Source organism: Peromyscus leucopus, chromosome 8a, assembly GCF_004664715.2.
Source record: "Peromyscus leucopus breed LL Stock chromosome 8a, UCI_PerLeu_2.1, whole genome shotgun sequence".
Taxonomy (NCBI): domain Eukaryota; kingdom Metazoa; phylum Chordata; class Mammalia; order Rodentia; family Cricetidae; genus Peromyscus; species Peromyscus leucopus.
In genome coordinates, this window is record NC_051085.1 from 43,220,344 (window position 1) to 43,241,595 (window position 21,252).

A 21,252-nucleotide genomic window follows, 5' to 3' on the forward strand; every position below is an offset into this window, starting at 1 on the left:
TCAGGATGACCTTGAACTTCTAATCTCGCTGCCTCTCCCTCTGGAATGCTGGGATTACTGGCATGCACCATTGTATCAGTATATGTGGTGCAGGGAATTAATCAAAGGGCTTTGTACATGTTAGGCAAAAGCTCTACCAACTGACCTTGGGTCACAGCACTAACTTAAATTTAGTTAACAGAAAAATTATGCATAATAATGGACTCTAACATATGCATCAGTTGCTTTTCCTTTGCTGTAATAAAACACCATGAACAAGGGAACTTAGAGTTCCAGGATGTCTTAGTTAGGGTTCCTTTTGTTACTATGAATCACCAGGACCAAAGAGCAAGTTGGGGAGGAAAAGGTCTATTAGGCTTACACTTCAGCATTGCTGTCCATCACCGAAGGAAGTCAGGACAAGAACTCAAAACAGGGCAGGATCCTGGAAGCAGGAGCTGATGCAGAGGCGGTATATGGGAGCTGTTTACTGGCTTGTCTCCCATGGCTTGTTCAGCCTCCTTTCTTATAGAACCCAGAACCACCAGCCCAGGGATGGTACCATCCCCCATGGGCTGGGCCCTCCCCTATTGATCTCTAAATGAGAAAATGCCTTACAGCTGGCTCTCAAGGAGGCATTTCCTCAGCTGAGGCTCCTTCCTCTGATGACTCTATAGCTTGTGTCAAGTTGACACACAAATCCACTTAGCACACAGAGGAATGAGAGTCCATCCTGACAGACAGGCCTGGCAGCCAGAGCAGGAAGTTGAGAGCTCAAATCTTCAGCTCCAAGCATCACAAAGTATTAATTGAAATATTAATAGCAAACTGAAAGTGGTTTGAGGCTTTTAATCTCAAAGCCCACCCCTAAGACTATAGGGGATACTCTCATCCAAACAACCACCTCATGGGGGTGAGCTTTGTGGTTTTAAAGCTCCTTCGAGGCCCAGCCTGTCTCTTCTGCCTCCTGTCTGTGGGTCAGGATGTAAGCTCTCAGCTACTACTCCAGTGCCATGTCTGCCTGCCTGCTGCCACACTTCCAGCCATGATGATCATGGGCTAACCATCTGAAATGGTAACCAAGCCTTGAGTTAAATGCTTTCTTCTATAAGCTGCCTTGGTCATGGTGTCCCTTCACAGCAATAGGACAGTGTCTAACACAAATGGTATGGTTTTTTTTCATTGCTTCCTGGTTTCGAAATATGACTCTCATCTGTATCAAACACACTATTTGCTGCTAGAATCCATAGATATTTTGCAGAGATGTCTGAGCAGACAGTCACATACTGACATCTGTTTTCATCACTCTCTTGATTGTTGGGTCAATGTCAAGGGCTGATTGGAGATCCTTTTCTCTTGGTTTCTTGGTTAGTTCTTGGTTCAGGCATTAGAGAAAACTGCAATTAGTAGACAAAGTTTTATGAGAGATTTGCAAATAGAGAGGCATGCATTTTTAAGGTTTTGCCTGTCTATCATACTAATGGCTTATATTTTAGTACTCAAATTTTCTATTGAGATAATAATAAAAACATTTTAAAAATCACATTCCATGAGCCAAAGATATAATTGAAATTTCTTGTATGACTTCTTATTAGTAGGTTTTACTGTCACTTAAATGTGAAGAAAACATGTTTTTGTGATTCTCCAGGTCTCTTCCTAATTTGTTAGCAAATTCTACAATTTAAGAATTGCCACAAGTTGGACACAACTTTAATCCCAGTACTCAAAGACAGAGGCAGGTGGATCTCTCTGAGTTCCAGGTCAGACTGGCTTTTATAGAGAGTTCCAGGCCATCCTGGCCTACCTAGTGAGACCCTTGTAGATGAATTTCTAAGCAGTCTTATTAAATAAAGAACACGGAGCCAAATACAGGGGTGAAAGCCTTAGAGATCAGGGAAATAGAGCCACCAACCACCTTACCTCATCAGCTCTGTAGCTTCCAAATTTGAGCTACTTCCTATCTAACCTGCGCCTTTATTGCCTTATTTTTCTGCCCTCTCATTGGCTCTTAGCCCAGCTACCTCACTTTTTTGTCATTGCCTGTCTGTACAGACCTCCAGGTCTCTATGGTTTGTACTGGGATTAAAGGGGTATGTCACCAAGCTTGGCTCTGTTCCCAGTGTGACCTTGAACACACAGAGACCCTGCCTGCCAAGTGATAGGATTAAGGGCATGTGCTACCACTGCCTGGCTTTTATGTTAATGACTTGCTATTTCCTCTGATCTCCAGGCAAACTTTATTTATTAGCATACAAATAAAATATAACCACATTTCAGCACAAATAAAATATTACCAGAGACCCTGACCCCCCCCCCAAAAAAAACAAATCAAAACAAGACAAACTTGGTAAACAAATCTTTAATCTTCAAATCTTGATGAATTTTCAAACATCCTTTTTCTTAGGTAGACATTAATAATGTCAATTTCTCTTAATCACATACAAAGGGAGTCATCAGATGAGTCACAAAGGCCAGTTCATGAGTCTACTGAACAACAGTCATGTTAGTACATCTTGTTGCTTCTCTTTTCGATCTCTTTGCTTTATATATTTCCAAATGTTTGTATGCTCTCTCATCTTCGTTGATCTTAAGGCATTTCAAGACCAGCAGAGGATGGGGAAGGTGTGCCCCATTTGTGATGTGGTATGGATGAACTTTTCATTTAGTCTGTTGTGCTTTACATCCAAGATAGGATATCTGATGACAAAGTGCTTCATTCTTCCAGAAGGGCATAAAAAACTCTCAGTGCAGTCTGATTTACCTGGAAGTCAGTCACTTCTGTCCTTACCTTATCAGGAGTCCTAAATTTGGAGTCCATGAATTATTAAGAAGAATTTGGTCCCAGTATAGTTCTCTTTGCTGATTAAAAATCTCTAGGGACTGGAGAGATGTCCCAGTGGGTAAAGCGATTGCTACAGCAACACAAAGACCTGATTTTGATCCCTGTACCAAGGTTGGAAAAAAGACTGGTTATGGTATCCTAGGCCTACAAGCCCAGTACTGGCAAGAGGGAGACAAGAATCTCCCATGGCTGCTGCTTAGCCAGTCTAGCTGAATTGGTGAATTTCTGGCTCATTGAGAGACCCTGTCTCAAGAAAATAAGGTGGAAAATGATTGAGAAAGTCAAATGATATTGACTCTCACTCCCACATTTGAGTACACACATATAGGGACGTGTAGACAGACAGAGACAGAGAGACAGAGACAGAGACAGAGAGAAAGACAGAGACAGAGAGAGACATGGAGAGACAGCGACATATACAGAAGAGGGAAGGAGAAAAACAGAGACACAAATAAAAAGGGATAAAGAGGGAGAGACAGGAATATGGAGAGAGAGAATTAGAGAGACAGAGACATATGCATAGAGGCAGAGAGGGAGATAAAGACAGGGAGACAGAGACACACATAGATGGGGAGAGAGATGGGGAGAGACAGAGAGACATACACACAGAGGGTAAGAGACATGGGGAGAGAGCGAAGCAGAGAGAGAAACTTAAGAACTCTCTCCTAAAGTATTTCAACTGAAAGTCTGAGGTGGTAGGCAGCTGCTCAGGTGGTCAGAAGAAACCTTACACCTTCAGAACACGTGATGCACTTTACTATTAAGAAGGTCAGTGACGGCAGTACCATATGCCTGTCTGCCACCAGTTTGTTCCAGGCAATGTGACAGTTCCCTTAGAGACACTATTACAATTCTCATTTTTTTTTTTTTTGAGGAAGATGCCGAGTCCAAGAGCAATTCATAGTTTCATTTCAAAAAGAGCTATAGACTATGAAAACAGAACGGAGCTCGTTGTGGGGAGGAAGAAGGGTGGTGGGAGCAGGAGGGACAGGGTATGGTAGTGCAGGCTAACCCGAGGAAGGCACAGTGATGTATGTGTTTAAATACCCTAATTAAGCCCATTATCTTGTCTGTCAACTAAAACAATAAGAATCAATAACTAGAGAGTATACAGCAGTGTCAGAGACTGACTAATTCACCAAAGGTCATGTGACTAACCAGTGACAAAGCAGGGACCCAGTATTGCCTATTGTGACTGTCACCAATTTGGTATCTTTATAATATCTTATTTCATGTTGGAAAAGTCAAAGTTCCTACTAAGACGTGTGGAATTCTGAGAAGGTAGCCAACAGACATTTTTGTTCTTTATATAAACAAGAAATAAAATTAGGATTTCCTGGAAAACGATGCTGCTTTTCTTTAGCATTGCCTGAGAAAACTGGCACCTAATTAGTGCTGTCCTGGAATAAACTAGTGTTCTTCTAGGTCAGTTTCTGGTCTTGTCATGATGTAGAAGAAGAGTGCCACTCAATGACAGCCTCTTCACGTCCCTGTACCCAAGAACATGTACCTAGTCTTCTGCCTTGTCAAGTATTTAGAAATGTTGCCTTTTTATTCAGTGTATATCATTGCAGATTTATGGATATTTTGTCTTTCTTTTTAAATCCTCTTTGGTGATCCCAATCAGATCATCCCACATACATGTCGTGAAACCCTCCTGAGAAGGGGCTATGCTGCCTCAAAAACTGGTTATACTTTAAGCCGGCTGGGGACACCCAGTTGGTAGCACACTACCATGGCAACTCTAGGAATCTAAACAACCAACTAAAAAATCTTAGGACCTTCCAGTCTTTATGAGCAAGTAGGTCTATGATCCTGTGGTAATCTTCAGGAAGTTAGCACTGTGGTTGGGGTCTCATCTGTCCCAAAGTGGGGGCTGCATCGAGCTAGAAAGAAAAACAATGGTTCTTGTTTCCCAGATAATCAGCACTTGTAGACTCTTTTGGTCTGGCCCAGTCCCCACTGTATTTTCAGAGTCATTGTTAAATGGCCAGGCAAGATCTACTGGGCTTATAAAATGAACCAACAGGAAATAAAAGGCAAAAAAGAAGATCTTCTTATGGCCTCTTTCTAGAATGATGTGATCATGTTTAGTAATCAATGACTTAGGGCTAGGTGGAAGAGATGGAACTCATTCTTTTTTGTCCATTTTGGTGTGGACATTTATGTAGGATGATGTAGAAAGTAGGAAGCTGAGATGACCAAAGAGGAAGGAACCGTCTTTTCTCAACAAGCCCCCAAGTTACTCTATGTCTGTAGCACCCCATGCTTGCCTGCAATCTCTTCTTGATACCCAGACTATGGCTTGTCTTCTCAAGCCTTCACTGATGGACGGCTGTGCAATTTCATACTCAGCCTTTCAGAGATATCTGTGTTTTGCCTTAGAAATTTTCCCATTATGACATGAACTTCAGTAAAATTATGGGAGAATCAGCCTCTTAAAAAAATTCTAATGAGTTCTAGAGCTACCTGTCTTCAGCTCATTATCAAAGGCAGGTATTCTAGCTTTTAATTCAGGTGTGTGTGTGTGTGTGTGTGTGTGTGTGTGTGTGTGTGTGTGTGTGTGAAGCCCCCACGGAAGTCATGAGTTTGTGCCAATTTTAGTTCTGATGATGAGGGAATTGAGCCAAACAGGAGTAGAAGAAGAAAGTTATCATTGTTCATTTGTTTGAGGGGCTTGCTCTAAAAAGAATGCCCACTTCCCTCTTGAGCTCTTTGTGTGTTTGGCATTTGGATTGTTTACCCAGATCACACAGTTTGGAACACTCGGGCTGATGTCAGAAGTCTCTGAAATGCTCTGCAGGTCTGCTTCAGGACAGAAGGGGAAATGTATGTTCCCAGGCTCAAGTGCTTGTTATCTTTGCAAATGCAACCAGTCTGCGCTCTTTGAGAGATAACTCCGAATCCCTCCACAGTGGTTGGCCTTCCTGTCCATTTGACAAGCACTTAAAAGGACAGTCTTAGGTACTTTAGTTTATTAATATTTTTGTCCTTTACCTTGCAATCTACTCTCGGAAACTGGAAAATAATTTCTTTTACTCCCCCGTTTCTCATTTAAGCTGAAATTGATTTCTTTCTGAGCTTGAGAGGGGGGAGAATTAAGTTATAGTTAATACAATTGCTCTTGCTGAATAAAAGAAAAAAGAAAAAAAAAACTAGTTTATCTTCAAGCTATGGTACATCAGAGTAGAAAGCTTCTTTGTCCCTCCCAAGAGGATTGTGACATGAGATATACAGAGTCTCCATAGAATAACTGCAACCAATTCAAGCAGTAATAGAATTGTTTATTTGGGGATGGGGGTTGGTTTTCAGTGTGTTTGGAAAACTGGGAAGCTAGGAGACACTCATAAATTCATCAGCTTCTCCAGAACTCTTCTCAAATGCTTATTGTCATGACAACCATCTCTTCATAAACCAAGGCTCTGCTCGTCATACAGAGGGGGTTGGTGACAGGTTAGTCGTACCATCTGTTTTGTTTTCTCAGAGGGACATTATTTTTGATCCCCAAGTCTGATCCTCAGATATACAAGTCTTGGCTCATCTTCCTTTGGGGAGGGAGACACAAATATAATAGTCATTTTGTTCTCTAGTTAAACTATTTCTTCCCTTGCTCTTTATCATGTAACTTATTGTTACATGGATTTTAAAATGGTAGTTCTCTCTCTCTCTCTCTCTCTCTCTCTCTCTCTCTCTCTCTCATGCATGTGTGCATGTGTGTGTGAGAACAGTCATGCATATTTGAATGTCTTATTCCTGTATGGAATTGTGAAAATGTGATATGAAGCACTTTGCAATGTAATAATACACCTCCAAAAGGAGGTGTGTAAAAAGTAGGAACGAGGCCATCATTTTTGCAGGAAGTAGATGAAATTGTAACTGCTCTTGGATGCTGCTGATGCTGTTTCCAATAGTGGGGCAGCATGCAGTCTGCAATAAGCTCTGAGGGATTTTTTTTTTTTTTTTTTTTTTTAGTAAACAAGGAGCACAGTTAGTTAGAAAAGGAAAAATTGTCCTCTGATAGAGTTTGGAAATAATTAGCCACACAAAGGAATATGTGCATGAAGGATGTGGCCCAGGATCTCTCTCTCTACCCTTTTGCCAAACCTGCAATGACATCACCTATTACTTTATTATAGAATCTAGGTTTGCAAATTTTAAAGGATGATTACTAGTATTCCTCAAATTAGTTTAGCTGGCAGCATAATTAATATCTGTTCAGCCTTTGAGGAACAAAAGATATACCCTAGCTGTGAAATTCATGTAGTTAAACTGAACTGATAACTAACAGCTAAGGGAAATGCTACATGACATCCCTATTCTAGTTAAAATAAAAATAATTTACCTCTTTGCATTATAATTATTTTACATATGCCACAGTTCATAATTGGAAACATCAAGATCTTGCAGTTTGTTTATAGTATATCTCCAATTTTTTGTTCCAAATAGAAGTTCTATAATTGCTATTCTAGACCAGATGTAATTTATTTCCATATGCCATTTTTATGACTTTTCTGTTGATGTGTAAACATGATCAAATATTGACAGAGTGAATAAGATGTAATCACAATATGTTACACACACACACACAAACACACACACACACAAGAGGGGAAGAGGAGACAGAGAGACACACACACAGAGAGAGAGAGAGAGAGAGAGAGAGAGAGAGAGAGAGAGAGAGAGAGAATATAGATGATTAAACAGTAAACATGGGACAATGTCCAAAGCAGAAAAGACTGTTAAAAAACTTTTGAAGTATGGTCCAAATGCACTTAAGAAGTTAAGTCTAATAATTTCTCAAAGGAACATTAAAAGAAGTGTGATCCTGGAATAGAATTCTGGATTGATGTCCCAAGCCCAGCAGTAGTTAAACAAATTTGAACCTATTTTTACTCTAGGTTCAATAGCCTATGATAATATGTCTAAGGACTTGTCATCAGAATATCTACCATTGGCATTTAATTTATATCTTATATATGCATTTACATGAAAGGTCCAGGAAGGGCATCTAGATATCTGTTGAATTTTCTCTTTCTGTTTAAGATAAAATTAGGAATAAGTGGAACTGCCACAAACAGTACCATATCTACTTATTTTAGATGTACCATAAACCTATCATCTCTAAATATGTGGGTGTACAAATGACTCAGATTAAATGATACAGTTTTCTGCCTTGTTCTGAAGGAACCAGTAATGATGTCACAAAGGCCTTCAGTATGTGATATAAAAGAATACATGATACCGTATTTTGACAACAGAGCCAAGATTTGGAAGTTTAGGGGGTGAGGGGATGGCTCCTTTGGCGAAATGCTTGCTGAGCAAGCATGAAGACCTGATGTTAGAGTTCCAGCATTTAGTAAAAAGCTGGGGATGATGATGTACACTATTATTATTATTATTACCATTATTATTGTGTGTGTGTGCATAACAAATATATGTGAGTGCCCATATGTCACAGTGCATTATGGAAATCAGAAAACAACTTTATAGGGTCAGTGAGATGGCTCATCAGGTACAGGTACTTGCCACACAAACCTGACTTTGGGTTCCTGGAACCCACCTGAAGTGGAAAGGAGAAAATTGACTAAATTCCTGTTTTTTTTTTCAAATTAATTGGCTGTTATGCTAAATGTGATGCTGTGGGCTGTTCTGTATTCTGTGAAAAAATGTGTTGCTATGATTGATTGATAAATAAAATACTGATTGGCCAGTAGCCAGGCAGAAAGTATAGGCGATACAAGAAGAGAGGAGAATTCTGGGAAGCGGGAGGCTGAGGTGGAGAGACCCTGCCAGCCACCGTGATGAGAAGCAGATATTAAGATACAGGTAAGCCATGAGCCATGTGGCAACTTATAGATCAACAGAAATGGGTTAATTTAAGATAGATAGCAAGAAGCCTGCCATGGCCATACAGTTTGTAAGTAATATAAGTCTCTGTGTGTTTACTTGGGTCTGGGCAGCTGCAGGAGCCGGTGGACACAGGAATACTCCAGCTATAATGTGATGTAGTTTTGTGTTGTTTCTGTTGGTAGGTATTGAAGTCAGGGCCTTATGCGGGCTGAGCAAGCCCTCCCCCTTTAAGCTTTGTCTCCAGCCCCGTGACATGGTTTTAGAATACCAGCTTGGGAATGACACTTCCTGCTCTGGCACTGGGTTGGTTTGCTTGCCATTTGCCTGCAGAGCATCACTTGATCTCTCTAGGTGAGCAGTCCCTGGGCAAGTCTTTTTCTGTCTGTCCCAAGGCAAGTGAAGAGTACCAAACAGTGTGGAAGAATGTTAGGCTCCATAGAAACCATCTCCTCCTCCAGTGGGAGTGCGAAGACTGCTGTGTCCTGGGGACAGCTAACATAATGAAATGTTTTGGGTTCGATAAAACCTGAAATATGCTCTCTTTTCTCATTTTTTTCTACATACATATTAGGCAAAATATAATCCACGTGACTTTGTTCCCTTTGCTTTAAAATCTTGAGAAGTGTTGTTTCGTAAGAGCTGTTTGATGTCCGGGAAGTCTTTTATCCTTTTTATTACATTATTTTTTATGTGTATGCACACATAAAAATTAAAGGAGACAAAAAACAAACTATGACATCATGAATCAGAGCCAATATGAATGTTCAATTGGAATTAGAGATTCTACATCTAGTGTATTTTAAAACATTTCTCTTAGTATTTGCAGGCTGTCAGATGGGGTATGGGAGAAAGTAGTCACTCTAGTACCCTGGGACATCTGCTAATCCCTTATTTTGTACTAACCTAACTGGTAGATCAGTCCCTCTGCATTATACACATGGGAAGAGCTTTAAGCATCTTAACTCTGAGTGTGTCTACATTTTACAGATAAGAAGTGATTTCAGAGATCTCAAGAAGAAGCAGAATAGGGAGCCAGGTCTCCTTGAATTTTCAGTTCATAATCTTTTCATAATTTCTGTCCTTCTCTTTCTGCTGGAGCTGGGTGGGTGGGACCTGGGGGTGTTGTCTCCAGATAGTCAAAAAGTCACATGTTGGGAAGAGACTTACAAAAAAATATAGTCATTATGTTCAAGGATGAGGGTGAGTATAGCCACAAGAATGAGAGCCTTGTAGAAGGAAGGCAGAAAACACAGCAGTGGTGGTGTGGGGAACTCTGGCATTTTGAGTCACAAAATTTTAAATAAGTGGTTATCTATTCTATTGTTTATTTGCATGTTTCATTTATTTTATTTTTAATGGTGGTAGGTATTTGATAAAGGTTTTGTATGACCTTGACTTAAATTATAAAATTAATTTATTTTTAAAGATTTATTTAATATATTTGGTTATGTGTACATGTGTCTGTCTGGATGTGGATATGGGCATGTGAATGTAATGCCCGCAGAATTCCAGAAAGAACATTGGGTCCCCTGAATCTGTTTTACAGGGTGCTGCCCTGTTTGGATGCTGGAAACTGAACTCTAGACCTCTGCAAGAGCAGCAAGCACTTAGCCACTGAGTTATCTCTTCAGTCCCCAAACTCATTTCTTACAAATTAAATTCTCAATACTTATGCTATTGCTTATGCATTTTAAAGTGTTAGGGAATGGAATTCACCACTCTAATGGGCTACCATGGTATTTTGCATAAGAGAACATTCAAGAATATTTTTGAAGTGAACGAAGGGTATATTCCACTGCACCATGGGGCCAGTAGACTATGGTATGGCATTAACTCACTATTTTCTGGATTAAAATATGAAATGTAGACTGTGAAGACTACTTGTCATGTGATCTCAGGGTCTTCTGATGGGCTCTGTTCTACAGCATTCTCCCAGAAAGTCCAGTCCTATCCACCAAGTCCTTCTTATCAAAGGAAAAAAAATATGAATTATTCATTTCTTCCTCCATCAAGAAGTATTGCATGACAGGAAATACAGCAGGCGGTTTCATAGCTGACATTTTAGAGAACATCACGGTCGTATCACTGAGAACATGATTAATTCATTTGAAGGTCAGGAAGCTAGTAGATTTGCTGAGGGACTCAACCACCTGGCTTTTAGTTTTGTAGACAGCTCCTCTCTGAGGAAAGGCTACTCTTTCATTTATACATGGTGTGTGTTGTATCTCGGTAGGTTGTGCTTCATGTGGCTGGTGAGTTTTTCTCTTCGCTGTGACAGGATGCCTGACCGAAACTACTACAGAGAAAGAGAATTACTTAAGTTCACGGTTGAGGAAACATTACTCCACTGTGGCCGGGAAGGCTTGGTGGCTGGAGAGACTAGAACTTAGAACTTAGCATGTGGCAGGGGCACCTCTCGGCACACTTGTTATATCTTGGTTCATGGGGAAGCAAAGAGCTAGAGATAGAACCAGAAGTGGACATCACATTCAAAACCTACTTCTGCTAAGTAGTTTCCATGCCCCAAAGCCTCCGTGGCTTCACAAAACAGTGCCACCATCTAGGGACCGGGTGTTCCAATACATAACCCTGTGGCGGACAGTTTATATCCAAATGATAAAGTTTTTTTTTTTTTTTAAGATTTATTTTTGCCAGGCGGCAGTGGCGCATGCCTTTAATCCCAGCACTCGGGAGGCACAGCCAGGCGGATCTCTGTGAGTTCGAGGCCAGCCTGGTCTATAGAGTGAGATCCAGGACAGGCACCAAAACTACATGGAGAAACCCTTATTTTTATTTATGTGTGTGTTTGCATGTCTGCCTCGCTCTCTGTGAGTATGTGCACACCTGTGCACATGCATGTAGATGCCTGAGGAGGCCAGAAGAGGGTGCTGGAGCTGGAATTGCATGCAGTTGTGAGATGTTTCCTGCAGGTGTTGAGTATCTAATTATGGTCCCCTGCCAGAGCCGTAAGTGCTTTCAATCATGAAGTCATCTCTCCAACCCCTCAAATGATTACATTTGAGACTGGGCCACACTGGCTGATGCAGGTCACTCGGGGCAGGCCGTGAGGGCTCTAGATTGGCCCCAACTCCAGTGGGAGCTCTCTGCTTCCTGATCTACCATGCTGTGAAGAGAGACACAGCTGCCTGCTCCTGCTGCCGCCACAAACTCTACGGTGCCGTCTACAGCGTGATCGATTATAACTTCAGAGAGCGGAAGACAACATAAACCTTCCTCATGGCCCGGGAATGAGAAAGGTGGATGGTACCCACCTCCCAAAGGGCTTCCGTTTTTCCTTAAGTCTCTATAGTTTTTGTATGTCATGCAGTGAAGAAATCTGAGCCCTTAGTTTTCCTGAAGAGCCACTTCAATTTTCATTTATTCCAAGACAGCATAGAGCCTTATACATATGGAGATTAGCCGTTTTACCTAAGATTCTTTGTACAGTTTGACATCATTTCTAAGAACCCGGCCATAGTCAGTAAGGGAGGGCAAGGCCTGGAGCTTTTCTTTTTGTGCCAAGGCAAGTTTACATAATTTCTATAGCAGTGTATGGCAAGCCACAGTGGAGCAGAAGACTCCAGATCTTGTAAAGCTGCAGGAAAAGGCTTAGACACACCTCAGATATTTTTAGCACACGAGTGTGTACGCTTTAATGTGCTTGTATGTGTGTATATGGACCTGTGGAGTCCGGTGGACATCCTCAGATGCCATCCTCAGGAGCACCATCTACCTTCTTTGAGACAATATCTCATTGGCCTGGAGCTCACAAATTAAGCTAGACTAGCTGGCCAGGAAGTGTCAGGGGTCCTCCTGTCTTTTCCTCCTCAGTACTGGGAGTACAAGTACCTGCCTCCACAGCTCCATATTTCTGTAAGTTCTAGAGACTGAACTCTGTTCCTTATGCTTGCAAGGCAAGCCCTGACTGACTGAAGCATCCTTCCATCTCACTGTGTACTTCTTTCATAGTCAAAAGTAAGGGAGCAAGGGGAAAGTGCCTTGGAGGGGAAACAGTTACTGTTTAGTGGAAGACAGGAGCAGGGATGTCTTTACTTGGTGTGTGTTAGTCAGGTTCCTGCCAGAGTGACAAAATCTACTTCAAATGCAGAAGGACTTCTTTTGGCTCAGGGTTTCATGGTTTTCCATGCTTAGCTGGCTCTATTGCTTTGGATCTAAGATGAGATGGAATATCAGGGTGTGGTGGTATTGTGTTCCCCAATATATTGTGCACCCTAATAAACTTATCTGGGGTCAGAGAACGGAACAGCCACTAGACAGACGTAAAGGCCAGAAAATGGTGGCACACACGCCTTTAATCCTAGCATTCAGGAGGCAGAGATCCATCCGGATCTCTGTGAGTTCAAGGCCACACTGGAAACAGCCAGGCATGGTGACACACGCCTTTAATCCCAGAAAAACTAGCCTTTAATCCCAGGAAGTGATGGCAGGAGCAGAAAGGTATATAAGGCTTGAGGACCAGGAACTAGAATCTTGTTAAGCTTTTGGCTTTTAGCAGCACTTCAGCTGAGATCCATTTGGATGAGGACACAGAGGCTTCCAATCTGAGGAAACAAGATCAGCTGAGAAATTGGCGAGGTGAGTTTAGCTGTGGCTGGTTCTGTTTCTCTGATCTTCCAGCATTCACCCCAATACCTGGCTTCAGGTTTGATTATATTAATAAGACCTTTTAAGATTTGTCCTACATCTGGGTATTGGGAGATTGTAGTGGGGGAGTGTGTTCCCCTTGTGATGGAGGGGGGAACAGAGGGTTGGGCCTGAAGATAGAATTTAGTTCCCAAAGGCATGCCTTAAGAATCTGTTCTTGCCAGGCAGTGGTGGTGCACACCTTTAACCCCAGCACTCAGGAGGCAGAGCCAGGCAGATCTCTGTGAGTTTGAGGTAAGCCTGGTCTACAGAGTGAGATCCAGGACAGACACCAAAACAACACAGAGAAACCCTGTCTTGAAAAAACAAAAACAAACAGAATCTACTCCCTTCAAACAGGTCTTACCTCTTGTGTTTCTACCCATTCCCAGTAGTCCATTAGCTTACAGACCCAACAACATTCAATCTATTCATGCAGTCAGAGTTCACGATTCAATTACTTCCCCCAAGTCCATTTCTGGCAGCTAAGCCTTTGGCACATGGCCTTTAAAGGACATTTTGGGTTCGAACAATAATAACTGGTCTAGAAAGAATTATCTGATTTATACATGGATGGCATCTTCCTAAGAAAGAGGCCACCATCAAAACCATTAGCTGTAACATTGCTTGTTCAGGAGTGGAGATAGATGTCTTGAGACATCCCTGTTTGTTTTCAGTATATTACATCTTTGGTGACTTTATTACTAGGCCTGTGAATATCGACCTATGTTCCCTAGACTCAGGAAAAGGCCAATGTTATCATTAATCTTTGTTTTTATTTTATAAAATAAAAATTCTGAGTATTGTTTCAGCCTTATTTCAATAATCTATACTTAAATATTTTTTATTCTTATGTGTGAATATGTGTGTATGTCATATGTACCTATGTGTATGTGTGTTCCCATGTGAGTGGGCACATTTATGTGCAGCTGATGTGCACGTGTATGTGTAGGCTGGAGATTGACATAGAGATGTCGTCTTGATAGCTCCTTGTGTGTGTGTGTGTGTGTGTGTGTGTGTGTGTGTGTGTGTGTCTGTGTGTGTGTCTGTGTGTGTGTAGGGTATACTGGGTCTCTCACATGAACTTGGAGATTGTCAATTCAGCTAGTCTAGCTACTAGTTTTCCCAGGAGATCCCTGCCCCATCCCTGCCCCATCCTCCCATGTGCCGGAATTATTGGCAGGCTGTCACACCCACCTGGCATTTATGTGGGTACTGGAGATACGAACTCTGGAATTCATGCTTTCATGGCAAATGCTTTACCACTGAGCAGGCTCTCCAGCCCCATCGTTACTAACACTGTGGATTCTCAGGAAAAGATTATGGATTAACCTCCGCTGTTACTGTGTGGACATCTGTCTTGGCTGTCTTCACTCGTAGCCTACAGAGCTATAAAACCCATCTTCCTATTGATGATGTTTTGAAGCCTTCAGAAAACAGAGGCTTACTTTTCAAATGTCTCTTAGCAGATCTACTTGACACATTTTTTTGTGTTCTTAAGGGAAATGGGACAAGGAATTGAAACATGATGTCTATAAAACATTGGCCATATACATACATACATACATACATACACACACACACACACACACACACACACACACACACACACATATATGTATGTATGTATGTATAATCATTGGTTATGAGCTAAAAATACTCCTGGCTATTTGTCTCACATCATAAATGTATTTAGTTCCTGTGTGGACCAAATAATACGAGACCAGTATGTTGGAAGGAAGGAGAGGCTCCATGGAATGACTTCTCTTGACAATACACACATTCTTTGAGGAGGTTAACTGACAATCTCTTTGGCAAGATCCTCCAAACTCTCTCTGAGGAACTTGCAGATGGCACTTTGCAACAGGTATAATAATCCTTGTCTGCAGGCTGTGTGCACAGCTGGAAACCATAATTAAACAGAATTACAGATGTCTACACTTCACAGAAAACCCCCGCAATCCTACTGGCCTCTGACTCAAAGTATTACTAACAGGCATATTCATAATCACCCTATTCAAATGGTACATATAGTTATAGGGAACTTCTCTGACTCCCCAAAAGTCACTGTAACTGCCAAGCCTACGTAGTAATACCATTTTGAAATCAGAGTTGAAGAATACGATCCTGTTTAAAGGCATTTGGTTTTCCACAGTTGTTTGGCTGCACAACCCACTGCAGTTCTGAACATGTGGAGGGGCATGTTCAGCCGCAACCTATATGAGTTTTGGAATAATTCATCCTAAGTTTAATCATGGCTGACAATAACACATGTTGACTATCTTTTTGTACATGCACCAAAAAAGTAAATATCCCAAGAATTAAGAATCAAACAAAGAAAGAAGGAAGGAAGGAGAGAGAGATGAGAGAGAGAGAGAGAGAGAGAGAGAGAGAGAGAGAGAGAGAGAGAGAGAGAACCTTGCTTTTGAGTGTTAACATTTCTGAGGGTAAATTTAATTTACAGGAGAGCTCATGTTAGTTTTAAGAAACTTAATCAAAACATTCAAGAGATGGATTCAGGAATTAGAACTTCTCTAAGGGCTGTAACCCTATGTTCTGCTGCTTTGGTTTGTTTTATAGGATATGGGAGCAAGAAAGAGAAGCAAGTAATGTGACATGATCTTGCTTCTCCTAAGCCAGGCTGCTCCACATTGACCCAGTAATCTCTAGATTACTACCTGCCTGTACCTGCACCTGCCTGTAGCTGGAGAGTTTTTTCTCCAGGTCCCACCAAGGCCCGGCAGTCCGACAGCCCACTTATAAAATAAACACACAGACACTTGTATTATTTAAACTGTTTGGCCAAATGGCTCAGGCTTCTTGTTAACTGTTCTTATATCTTAAACTAATCCATTTCTATAAATCTATACCTTGCCACGTGGCTCGTGGCTTACCAGCATCTTCACATGCTGCTTGTCATGGCAGTGGCTGGTAGTATTCCCTCCACCCCACCCCCCAACCCCCCGCCTTCCTGTTCTCTCAATTCTCCTCTCTGTTAGTCCCACCTATACTTCCTGCCTGGCCACTGGCCAATCAGTGTTTTATTTATTGACCAATCAGAGCAATTTGACATACAGACCATCCCACAGCACCTGCCAGTGATCCCTGCTCCCTTTCCTCCAAGCAGACCTCAGACCAAATCCTACAGCCCAACCACTAAGACTTCTTAAGAGCAGATGCACCCTTCCTTATTTTGGTAGCCACCAGTCCTGAGTCACATGAATGGAATCTGCTCTGGCCAATGGAAAGACATCTACTCTGATAAAGACTACACTGTTAGGGACTTTGGAATGGCTCAGTGTGGCAGTGAATGGTGTGATGGATTAGAGATTTTTAAAAACAGGATTGGATAAAAATCACATAGTTTGTGTTTCTAGTAGATAAACAACATAGCAGGACTTAGACATGCAGGTATAATTAACCCAAATACACGGTACCAAGAAGATTGGATGGTAAATTTGGAAAGATACTTTACAGTAGGGAAATACAAATATAAACAGCGTCCGTGTGATGCCTGTGTACCTCCACTGGCCTCTTTCAAATGAAAATGACTGGGCTAGCTAGGCAGCTCAGCATGCACAGGTGCTTACTGCTAAGCTTGTCATGTCGGGTTGGATCCCCAGAGCCCCCGCAGTAGAAGAGACCTGACACACTGTCCTCTGACCTCCGTACGTGTGCTGCGACACTCCCACATGCACATCAGCATGCACGTGTTTGTGTGCAAAGATAAGTAAGTGGGAGAAGAATCACGAATTTGAAACGGCTTGGTGAGTGGTGGTGAGGACAGCATCTGGGGCTCGAGAGACTGCTGGTGGGTGTACAAAGTGATACACCCCTTTGGCCAAGCCTTGCTAGCTCCCCGCAACCATGTGCTCTTAGACATTTGTGCAAGGGCAGTTGAAAGCACCCATCCATCCAGAGACTTGTTCAAACACTGCCTGTGACAGATTTAGTAGCAATAGCCAAAAGGTGGGAACGATCCAAATGCCCAGTGTGTTACCTGTTTGTAGGGTATGTCTGTGTGATGGAGTAGCATTCTACACACACCAAAGAACAGCCATTTCCCCCTTTTTTTTATTAAGAATTTTTTTTATTCATTTTGCATACCAGTCAAAGATCCTCCTCTTCCCTCCTCCCACCCCTGCAGCCTCCTGCTCCCAATCCACCCCCCAATTCCCTCCTACAAGAAGGTAGTAAGGCTTCCTATAGGGAGGTACCTTTAGTAGAGGCAGGTAGAACAGCCATTCTTATATCAACATGGCACAGATGAGTCTTAATTAAGAAGTCGGAAAGGGGGTATGAGACTGTTAGGAAGTGGCCCTGTGTGTGAATAGCAGGAATAGAAAGGAGACGAAGATGTTGCGTGACTTCTCAGGTCTTGATGATGTTTGAGAATGAAGTGATGGTAATGAATGAAGTGACCCCGAGGTCTGTGTGTGGCTGAAGTCGCTATGTGAATTGTCACCAAGTAAGTCAGGATTATGTGAAATGTGGCACTTCATGAAATGTATAAGAAGTCACAAGCTAATGGTTTGGTGCTGAGGTTTGGGCAACTCTCAAGAATGCCCAAGAAAAATATCTGCCAGGTAAGTCATATACTGACAGTTCACTTCTTAGTTAATGTCTCAGTTAGGGTTTTTATTGCTGTGAACACCATGATCAAAAGCATCTTGGGAAGAAAACACTTTATTTCATCTTGTATTTTCGGGTGACAGTCCGTCACTGAGGACCTCAAGCAGGACAGGAACCAGGAGGCAGGAACTGAAGCAGAGGACATGAGCAAGATGAGTGTGGCTAACTGACTTGTTTCTCATGGCTTGCTCAGCCTGCTTTCTTAGAGCACCCAGAACCACCAGCCCAGGGATGGCACCACACCTCAGTCATGGTCCTCCCACATCAATCATCACTCAAGACAATGGTGCACAGGCTTGCTCACAGGATGATCTAGCTGGAGGCTTTTTCTCAATTAAGATCTCCTCTTCCCAGATATGTCTAAGATAGTGTCAAGTTGACAAAAGCACACCAGCACTGTTAATAAGAATAGATCCTAACAGAGGACAGCGACATTAATGGAACACAAAGAAGACAGCATCAATAACGAAGGATGTCCACAGCCGTTCTCCAGGATCAGTGAGAACAAGCAGTTGAAGAGGAGGAGAAGGGAAAAGAGAGTGAAAGGATGCCTCCTTGTAAAGAGCAGGACAGAGTTGGGCAGACACCCTGAATACTGCTTACTTCCAAATCCTGTCACTCTGGCATCTCTGTGGCTGGACTTATCGAGTCACCTGATCTAAACTTCTGCAGCAAAGCTCAGAAAAGGTCATGTCACTGATGATCAAAAGCACCAGCCCTGAAGATTTCTGTTTCAAGTTTTTGTGGGATTCCTGACAGTAGGGGTGGAATGTCTTTGACTCTTTGCCTGCCCTTGGGACCCTTCTCCTTCTACTGGGTTGCCTCATCCAGCCATGATGGGAGGGTTTGTGGCTGGTATTATTGCATTTTGCTGTCCCACATTCAGTTGGTATCCCTGGTAGGCCTGCTCTTTTCTGGAGGGAGGCAGGGGGAATTGATCTGTGGGAGAGGGGAGGGGAGGGGCACTGTGAGAAGTGGAAGGAGGAGAAGCTGTGATCAGCATGTATTGTATAAGAGAAGAATGGGAAAAAAAGACACATAAACTCTCAGAGCATCCATGAAATAGGAATGTCGGCTCCTAGCTGTTCAGGTTGTTGTGTGAATAAAGATAAAAAGAGCTGGCTACAGAAAGCACTTAGCCGTCACCTCTAACCCACAGTGAGGGACTTAAAAACTTGTCTCTCCCCTCCATTGTGTCCTTCCCACTTGTTTTTCCAAATTTGTCTCATCGCCTTCTTCCTCCTCTTCGTGATGCTTAGGCATCTACTGTCATTAGCAGTTAGAAAAAAAAAAACTTTATAATCTCCTAATCAGCCACTGGAAAACAAGAGCACACATCAGTGGTTTCTCCAAGGAGTAATTGTAACATTGCTTTTAGTCATCTGATTCATTCTCCAAGTGACTTATGGGCATGTGTTGCTTCATTAGTCTTTGTTTTTACATTTTATGAAAAAAGATTATGGCTCGGCAATAAAATGAAGAAATAACTGATGACTATGGTACTGTGTCCCAATTTCTGCTTAGTTAAATAATTTAAGTTTATAGCACTTAAGTGTTTTCAACTAAATAAAAATGAGCAACAATAGCTATGTAAAGTTACTTGATATGCCTAAGTAGAATTTATTTACTAAGTACAAATTTTATAGACAGTGAAGTGGGTTGTATAAGTGCAGGTATTTTTGCAGATATGACATTAAGACATTAAAAAAAATCCCTTAAAGTCAGTGGAAACTCATTAACAGAGCTAGATTTCTACAAAATACTTACTTTTCCCATGAAGTATAACTCTGTTTGTCTCACCTTCCTTTTCCTTGTATTGTGTAGGCATCTACCCTGTTGTCTTTCACAGCTAAAAAAGCTTTAAGCTCCTATTTGGCCATTAGAAATAAAGGCACACATCAGTGGTTTTTCTTTATTCTATTTGCCAAAAAGCAGTCCGCTAGTCCAAATTCCAAGTCACATTCATGTCACCAGTGATGAATATGTTCCCTGGACACTAAGTGGGGCTTTCCATGTATTGCAGGCTTTGGAGACTTAAATCTCCACGATCAGGTCCACCTCCTGGAGTGTGCCTGGCTGGAGATCCTGATGATTGGCCTCATCTGGCGCTCCATGGAACACCCAGGAAAGCTTCTGTTTGCACCTAACTTGCTCCTGGACAGGTGAGTGTCCCAACTGTGGTCTGGAGAAGCAGATCTGTTATAACCACTAGTTCGTTTCCAAAGCTCCGTGATTCCACACTCCATGGAACTTCAAAGAGTCATACAGTTATGTTTACTTAACGAATGCATATCTCTAGGGGAGGCACAGTGGACATGTTCATGGAAAGCTAAGGCTAGCTGTTTGCTTGCCATTGTCTCAGAATAACTCTAGTGTCTCCCATACAAACACGTAACTACAAACTAGAAGGTTCCAATTCTACCTTTATCTTCTGTTATGTTAAAAAAAAATTACACAATATTTTGGTGCCTTTACACCCAAACCACAATGACCTTTCCATTTCTTTCTCTAATTTTTCCATCATTAAAGTGAGGAAATTTGGCCTCACTTTAAGAGTTCTGAAGGGCACTAGTAGTTCTAGGAATTATTTTCAGCTTTCAGCTACCCGGTTTAACATATTACACCGGGTTCCCTCGGCCTGTGGTCCTGGATGCTTTTCTTTTTTGATCATTTCTTAGAGTAATAGGATGTAGATCTTATTATTTAAAGCAGCCACCACCAATGGAGTCCTTGCCCGGCACCAGCTGCAATGCTAAGTGATTTATTTCCCAATTGCCTCATGTAGTCACCACAGCACCCCGAGGAGGCAGGAACCTTCTCATCCTCATTTTACCCAAGAAGCCACAGTCTCTACACCTATCAAGACTCCTGGAGCAAAGCTACCACAAAACTTAAGTGAGAGAGAACTGTGCAAGTCCTTGATTTCTGCTTTATTATATATTCATTAAGCTTTAGGAAACCATGATGATTTTTTTCCTAGAAAGGGATCCTACTGCCCATAGAATGTTTTCCCCAAACATGGAGAGAGGCCACTGGTCTTGCTCCCTAGAACTACATTTATACTGTATTCTGTCAGACTGTAGAGGATGTCTTTGTAACGGTAGATCAGCTTCCCACTTCTATCCCTCTCTACCTCTCCTGTCTCTCCTCTTTCTTAATTTTTTTCCTTTTTCTTGCCTTATCATTTTCCCCCCTTTTTTGACATCAAGACTGGCATGTGCCCTCAGTGTTTAGGCTTCCAGATGTTTATAAGCTTGGTGAATGCCTTTCTTGTCCTTATCCCTCTTCTTAGGTTCTTAATGTGC

The 21,252-nt window shown here is 42.0% G+C and overlaps 1 protein-coding gene across 1 annotated transcript in view; it reads left to right on the plus strand.

Moving 5' to 3' along the window:
- Esr1 (estrogen receptor 1) overlaps nt 1-21,252 on the plus strand; it is a 262,421-nt gene that overhangs the window by 180,158 nt on the left and 61,011 nt on the right. Inside the window, exon 6 of the mRNA XM_028890217.2 lies at nt 19,971-20,109. Within this exon, the coding sequence (XP_028746050.1) occupies nt 19,971-20,109 (139 nt within the window). The remainder of the gene's footprint in view (nt 1-19,970; nt 20,110-21,252) is intronic.